We start from the raw sequence: 7,499 nt of genomic DNA on the forward strand, positions 1-7,499 counted from the left end.
TTCATGTCAGGATTGCGGGGGACCACGAGTGTAGAGTATGAACGAACCGCCTGTGTGAGCCCTTCCCGGCACACTGCTAGTTTGAGAAATCCTAGATTGTGAATTGGGCGTGCAGAAATGGGGTGGTCGAGGGGTTGAAACTTGGGAGTTGGACGGGCAATTTAGGACTGGGTTTTGTATGTAAGTGGGCTGGTTGTTCTGCAAATTTGGGCTCGTTCCCAGTTGTGGAATGTTGGCGCCTGAAGTACCAATAGAGAGTGACTGCTTGTTCCCAGCTCCTTCCGGTGTTCTGGTGGACAATTCTAAGTAATTTGAGCCTGCCTGTGCGTACTCAGAGGCAAGTTGGTTGGGGCGTCCTCTTCCACCTGCAAGTTCGAATAAAAACAGTCAGTGTGGGAAGCAAGGACAGATAAAGGAAGAAAGGGGAAGAAAAATGCCGGGTGACACATATAGATCTGATATGGTTTAAAGGGCCAAGTGGCTAAAGCGAACACGGCATTAGAGGGGAGCTTACTCTGAAACCCTTCTTTCTGTGGCACATTTTGGTCATGTCTTCTCTGCTCGACAGGCTTTTCTTTTGATGCTCGCTGGCTTCGTTGCCCATCAGGTGGAGCGTCTCGCTCATTGCCCTCCATCTGAACAAGCGGAGTCATTTCGCTTATATTTGGATCAGTGGGATGGACAATACTGCCATTAATTGCTGTGAACCTGGCCGGAGGTTTCGGCGTGATGTCAACTCTATGGCGCCGATTGCCCAACATGGGGTTATCTTCCACATTCTCAGGAGAACTTGAAAGCACCATCTGTTCGGACGCGGATTCGGAGGCAACAACAGCCAGTGGACTTTGAGCCACTGCTTCCTCATCCTCATTCAATAGTGGAGGACTGTTTCGAGAAAGTCTTTCTGCGTTGTCTGGAACCTGCGGCTGATGATGAAGTTGTGGCGATCGAGGTCGCTCTAACAGCGGATGCTTGGGTGTAGTATCATCATTGCTCAGTACTGTTATCGTATGGGATGGGTCCAAGTTTGGAGTGTCAATGATGGCGTTGGGTGATCGTGATACCGGCATAGTATCGAGAACGGCTGGGACAACCGGAGCTAGTTGGTGTATTACATCCTTTTGGCGAGAATCTGCCTTTCGCTTTTTGCGGCAAGCTGTACGGATAGCAGAGGATGTTCGGTAGTGTCCAAAGTCTCTCAGAAACTCAATTTCAAGTCTTTCCTTTCGTAGGCTTTTCCGTTTCATGAGCCACCCTGGTAAACGGTCCAGGTCTTTAGCGATCCATGAACGATGAGAACTCTCCGCCTGCGCTTGAGATTTCTCATGAAGATATCCTATGATCAATTCCTCTTCAGACAAAGTTTTTCCAGAGGTATCGGTGCTTGGCCCATCCATTCCGCTGTATTGAGGAAGCTCAGTCGAGTTACCAGTGGAGCTTGATTCAGGAACTTGGAAGGGCGTCGATGCCCTGGGAACAGGCAACGCACCCAGTCCACTTTCTGTATGGTTTTCATTATTGGAACCCTCATTTGCTGTACCTCTATCCAATGGAATCTCACGGGGTGAAGATTGCGGAGAAAGTTTCTCTGGTGATTGGTCGCAACGCGCCGTGTCTGTCTGTTCCACGTGCATTGCACTGGACTCAGTACGATGGATAAGCGTTTGGCCCAGCTCTTCGAGTGTAGTATCGCCTTCAGGGTGATGCCGGATTGGAGACTGGATAGGTTCTGCTATCCGAGGGGATTCTAAGGGAGAGTTTCGAGGCAAGTAAGAGTCAACCGTCCCTGGTATTGCTGGGAGCACATTGATCGAATTATCATTGCTTGGCTGACTCTCGGGAACCTTATCTGATGACGCTTGATGGGTTTTGGGTGATTCTTCAGCCTGATGGCTTCCTCGAACTGGCCATTCATTTTGACTTGTAGCTGACGCAAGTTCATGCTCCCGAGATGCGTACCGACACCTTAACATTTGATTCGCAGTATGCTGTTCAGATACTGCATGTGGGTCGCTGGATTCTGATTCAGGGCCAACCGGTTGAACACCATGAAGGGTATAAAGGCTTCCATCCTCGCAGTCGTCAGAATTCAAATAGGGTAGTAGGTTCGGGGCTAGACGTAACGCGTGAACCTCGATGTTCGACCTCGAGATCAATTGTTGGGTCAAGTCCACTGATTCAAAAGGTTGAGGAAGCGGTGGGGAGGAGCGAGGTATCAAAGACACAGGTTCTTTGCGCAAAGTCTTCTTATTGCGCTTTCTAAAAGGACTTTTTCCTGTCAAGAAATACACTTTTGCCTCAATAGCATGGAAGGTCCGTTTTTGCTTGAATGTTCGGTGAAAGTTTTGGGCAATCTCTTCCTGCGACAGATTTTGCCGTACTTGGTCTTCGAACCATAGAGGAAGCTGCTTCAGCACTTCTGAAGGCCAAGCCCTGTTTTTGGCGACTGTACATCCAAATTATTAGTACTTCTTCGCCCACTTCAATTTTCAATGCCACGCTTCTTACGTGCATTACTTACAGTTCCACGTTCCAGCACCGCGTTTTGAAGCACTGGCTTGCATGTCTGTTCTTTGAGTCTCGATAGCCATCCCACCGGGCGAATCTGCGTCAACCTGCGCTGGTGTAAAGTGCGCTGGCTCTTCGGCTGACTCCAGGGGAAAGGGCGAGCCCGCCGATCTCTGACTTGGCTCCGGATTGCGGCGAAGAATTCGATCTCTTCTTAGTATTTCTTCAAGCACAGTGTTATTGACTTTGATGACTGCGGGGCGATGTAAGCGAGTGGATAGGATAAAGATAATGCTCGAGTTGGCTTACTTTCCGATGCAAGTTCATTCGCCAGTGATGTCATTTCGGCTGCCAGCGCCAAGGTGTTTAATTCCGTCTGTACGTCCTTTTCGTAGGACCATGGTTGAACCAGCTTCCGGGGTAATCCTGAAAGGATCATGTTGTGTTGGAAAGCAGACAACATGACAATCACGCCCCTGTCCCGCATATGGAAATGGTAGATTCCATTCCCTTTGTATTCGGCCTGATAATCCCTTTCCTTGATAACGTCCAGCCAATTGATATTGGCACTGACTTCGTCGTTCTGAAGCTGAAGCACACAAGGTTTCGGTGCTTCAAACATCATTTCTATGGTCTTCACTAGGACGTCGCTGATGAGGGGAACGTTCAAGAACCCAGCAAAGCTTTCTCGCCCCGCTAGTGCCATGAAATGTGACCGAGAGTGCTGAAGAACCAAAGACAGCTTGTCTTGAAAAGGCTTAAAATGCTCAGAATACACGCTTTTCATTTCTGGCAGACAGTTCAGCGTGTAGTCATCTTCCCTAATGTTGTGGCCAGAGCCTTCAACTGTGACAGTGTTGGAATCCATCTAGAACGTGACTCGATCTGAAGAAAAATCAGTTAGGAACCAGTGGGCACATAAGATAAGAACAAATTACCAAAGACTGCCGTTTACTGGAGGACAAACACGGCAATGTGACACCGCTTCATGAAAACGAGAGTATGAAATGGAAGATGCTAGGCAAAGGTCCCGACAGCGCTAGTTATAAATCCATTCGTTGTCACGTGTGTGGATATTAAGATAATTTATCATTGGCCCGCTGAAATATATATTACCACCACATTCATCTGGATTTTGTTCCCTTTGTGGATCGTGTTCAAGCTTAGATAATGACTAGGTCATATTCCTGCGTTTCTAACATGATACTTTGGCCGGAGTAAAGTTTACTCTTTGTGGGAAGCACGAATCCCGGATCTGACCCGTTCGAAGCTGAGTACACTACGCTTCCCCTGCGTCTAGACCGTTATCAAAGCATAAACTTTAATGCGGGTGATTTTCTTCCGTAATCTCGCCTCCAATTCAGAGAGGGGTGTGGGAATTTACTGATTGGGCGGGGAATCGAGACAATGGGTCCGTCCCCACCTCCCGTTGTGCTTTCTGTTCAAATCAAAACGGGATAAAATACAGAGCATAGCCAATACGAAACTACGTGGCCGCTAAATGCGATAGTGAAAATCCGATTTTTCATGCGGCAGTGACGGCCGCATTTGGATACAGACGTTGCAGATCATATCAGCGGCTGATTCCGTCATTTATTCCATGGTTCATGCGTGTGAGACAAGCCCGTGCGGTTGATCGCCAGAGCCGGATAATCCCGCGGTCCTCTCAGGTTTGACTGCGTGTACTGTTAACCCGTACAATTTGGTTGCGAATCCTTGAGGATGAAGAATACTTGCATACCGCAGGTTTCCGCGGGATATGAACGAAATCTTGACGCAATGACAGCATTCCTACATGTACCAGGCAAAGTCCCTTCTTTTTCTTCGCTATGACCCGGTTAGTAATTTATCGCTAGTTCAGATCCTGACCATTATTCTTGACCACTCCGCCCGACCGCTCTGCTTGACCGCTCTGCTTGACCACTCTGCTTGACCACTCTGCTTGACCACTTGGTTTAACCACCTTGCTTAACCGCTCTGCTTAACCGTGTTGAAATATCCCGGTTACTGAGATAATAATGAGGCTGGGATCACGTGCATACATATATACCTGTTCACCAGCCTACTGGTATCTTAGACAACATGCAACACAAAAAAAATCAACTCCCCTCAATAACATGAAAACTGAAGCATCACTTAATAATCAACATAACTACTCTGCTTAACTACTCTGCTTAACCACCCCTTTGCTAGAATCAAAATCGCAAAATACCTACCAATTGTAATCAATGCGTTGAGCTGACTTGGCATACACCACATCACGCCTCTTGGGAACGTATCCTACTTAAGAACTCTCTTCTCTATAAGTACAGTAACGGTATTGAATTTGATATTAATACAACCAAATGCCACATTGGTAAAGGCAATATTGGATAATCAGGGATTATTTCAAAACATTCATTGAATTACACGCTATGCGTCTAGGATATAAGAGTAAAGCCCAAGATACGATGCTGTGTGCGTATCAAGAGCGACGAGATAGTAAATAGATTTTGTGCAAGTCTTAGCTTCCTCGATATCGTATGATCACCGAGTACTGGTCCCTAGCACCACGAAGAGGTGCTGCACGTCGCCAGGGGGAGCACAAGATTTACCTCACGGGGCTCATGGCAATGAGGGAGCACAAGATTTACCTCACGGGGCTCATGGCAATGAGGGAGCACAAGATTTACCTCACGGGGCTCATGGCAATGAGGGAGCACAAGATTTACCTCACGGGGCTCATGGCAATGAGGGAGCACAAGATTTACCTCACGGGGCTCATGGCAATGAGGGAGCACAAGATTTACCTCACGGGGCTCAAGGCAATGAGGGAGCACAAGATTTACCTCACGGGGCTCATGGCAATGAGGGAGCACAAGATATACCTCACGGGGCTCATGGCAATGAGGGAGGGCAGGAAGCCTGCTCCTAGTCTCCCATCGTGGGAGCATATCGCTCTTTTATCTCTTCCCAATACGGCACTCAACAAGTACCATTAACGCAACACCCAGCCTCGCGGGAATGCCGTACGCGCACCCCAGATGATGTACTCTAAATTATGAGGTAAATTAGATCAGTTCCGGCATACTTTGTCGTTTGCACATACATTGTACTGGGCGGTTTTCACAGACGGTCAACCAACTTCGTGATGGGTGGATCCCGAGACCGACGGATATCCCTTGATTCAGAGTTGGGGCGGGGGCATGTGAATCAAACGCGGTTCACGAAACCGGCCGTTCGACCGCCATCAATTTTGCGTGTTGTATTGAATTACCTCGCAATGGCGTATTACCCCGATTCCCTGTTAGTTCGCCCTTTACCCAAGCTGCCCTTGGCAACCAAGTAACGAACGGCCACCATGAGAATCATCCAACACTGCCCATTTTTCCCTATTATTATTATTATTATTCTGTTAACTCTTTTTGCCCTGCCGGACGCCCTAGAGTGCCTGCAGTAGTGTGATCCACCACAAGCATGAAATCGCGCATCCTTCGCCCACGTTCCCCCTTTCCCTAACCTCCTCCTCCCTTTTCTGAACCATCCTGAACGCTCTTTCAATTTCGTCTCATTCTATCAATGACATCCACACAAATCCTGCGCTCAAGGAGCCAACAAGGTGGTTACGAAGCACGATTCTCAAGCTTGCTGTCTCGAGAGGAAGAGCAAAAACCAACAAGTATGACATCTCGTCTCATGCAAGAGCAGCGCCGACTCAAAGAAAGCCCTGATCTTACAACCCGTCCAAAGGATGAGAAAGGTACTATCATCTGCGGTCAAGGCCCACGGGCGAGATAAATGGTGGCTGAATTGAGTTCACTGCAGCACGGCATCCTCCGCGGTCGACCCAGCAAACCCCAGAGTGAGTTCTTACCGTGTAGTGGCTGGCTTGATTGTGCTAACCTTAAGATTGGCAGCCTTCACGATCGAGTCAAGTGAGTTCTACAGCCTTCTTCGTGGTCTGGCAGATCCTGGCTCCGGTACCTTGCTGGAGTCCGAGTCTGCTTTCCAAGCGAACAAATCAACATGCTAACCAGAATGAATAGGAAAATCGAACACTTTATTAATGGCATTACACAGGATGGCTTCGCCGATGTATTGACCGAAAACGCGACATTAGTGAGAGAAACCACAGCTCTCAAAGGCAGGGTCCAAGAATTAGAGGAAACGCAGGAGAACATGAAGGCTCGTTTAGATGAACTGTGCAAGGAAAAGCAGGTTTCTACCATTCAGGACAATCCAGTGCGCAAGAGACGGCAATGCCTCGGTGACGCTCGTTGATTCTTCATCCAAGTCGAAGAAATGAAACGGCAGGAAACGCGCTGCTCTAGGCAAGTCTCACCTTCACCGTATGATTTATCTTTTAGCGACAGCTCTTTGGATATATTGTCTGTAAAGATTTTCCCGAGCCATTGTCACCAGCCAAGATAAGAAAACCGACGCCGCTGGCGGTAAAGCTAGATTGTAAAGAGGTCACCACCATAAATCATCAAAGTACTTTCAAAAGGTAGGCATTAATTACTACAGCCTCACTCGTGGTTGGTCTTCCCTTCCTAGCAGTCATTTAATTCGAGAAGGACGGGAGGCACATAGACAGTGAGGCTCTACCAATGTGAACCATGGAGCTGCTGGTGCCCTGTGCGCGGCGGTTCCTGATACTAGAGGTAATATCATTATATTACTGGCGATCACCGTCAGAACACTGCGCCGCGGCTGTAGCAAGTATATTTAGGCTCAGGTGTTCGGGAAAGGCTAGAAATCATGCTACATCTTCTTACGGGGCCAGTACAGTGCACTGTATATCAGTCTCCAACGGGCTCACCGGTGAAAAGCCAGAGCAGACCCTCAGTGTCAACATTATCTATATATACATAAATACCTTGAAACGTGCAAGGTGGATAGTGTAATGTCCATTGAGTTGTGTGCCGAAGGGAGTAAACGTGGAGATCATAAGATCGCAGCATTCCGTGACGCTCTCGTGGCAGCTGCCGTACGATGTACAAACTTCCAAT

General features: G+C 48.1%; 3 protein-coding genes across 3 annotated transcripts; 2 read left to right on the forward strand and 1 right to left on the reverse strand.

The window, feature by feature from the left end:
* Window positions 1-48: 48 nt before the first annotated feature.
* On the reverse strand, window positions 49-3,376 carry PENARI_c136G00679 (uncharacterized protein; the record flags this gene model as incomplete). The annotated part of the gene is made up of 4 exons (XM_022637985.1): window positions 49-365; window positions 515-2,446; window positions 2,522-2,761; window positions 2,818-3,376. Coding segments are annotated over 4 exons (3,048 nt in total), but the record flags the coding sequence as incomplete, so codon positions are not given.
* Window positions 3,377-5,030: 1,654 nt separating this feature from the next.
* PENARI_c136G05229 (uncharacterized protein) lies at window positions 5,031-5,489 on the forward strand (the record flags this gene model as incomplete). Its single annotated transcript, XM_022637986.1, has 1 exon — window positions 5,031-5,489. The coding sequence occupies one exon, from the start codon at window positions 5,031-5,033 to the stop codon at window positions 5,487-5,489; it is 459 nt and encodes a 152-aa protein (XP_022482158.1).
* Window positions 5,490-6,285: 796 nt separating this feature from the next.
* PENARI_c136G12001 (uncharacterized protein) lies at window positions 6,286-6,768 on the forward strand (the record flags this gene model as incomplete). The annotated part of the gene is made up of 3 exons (XM_022637987.1): window positions 6,286-6,349; window positions 6,405-6,480; window positions 6,534-6,768. 3 exons carry the CDS (start codon window positions 6,286-6,288, stop codon window positions 6,766-6,768), a joined length of 375 nt encoding a protein of 124 aa, XP_022482159.1.
* Between the last annotated feature and the right edge of the window lie 731 nt (window positions 6,769-7,499).

The sequence above is a fragment of the Penicillium arizonense genome (assembly GCF_001773325.1).
Source record: "Penicillium arizonense strain CBS 141311 chromosome Unknown PENARI_contig136, whole genome shotgun sequence".
Taxonomy (NCBI): Eukaryota; Fungi; Ascomycota; class Eurotiomycetes; order Eurotiales; family Aspergillaceae; genus Penicillium; species Penicillium arizonense.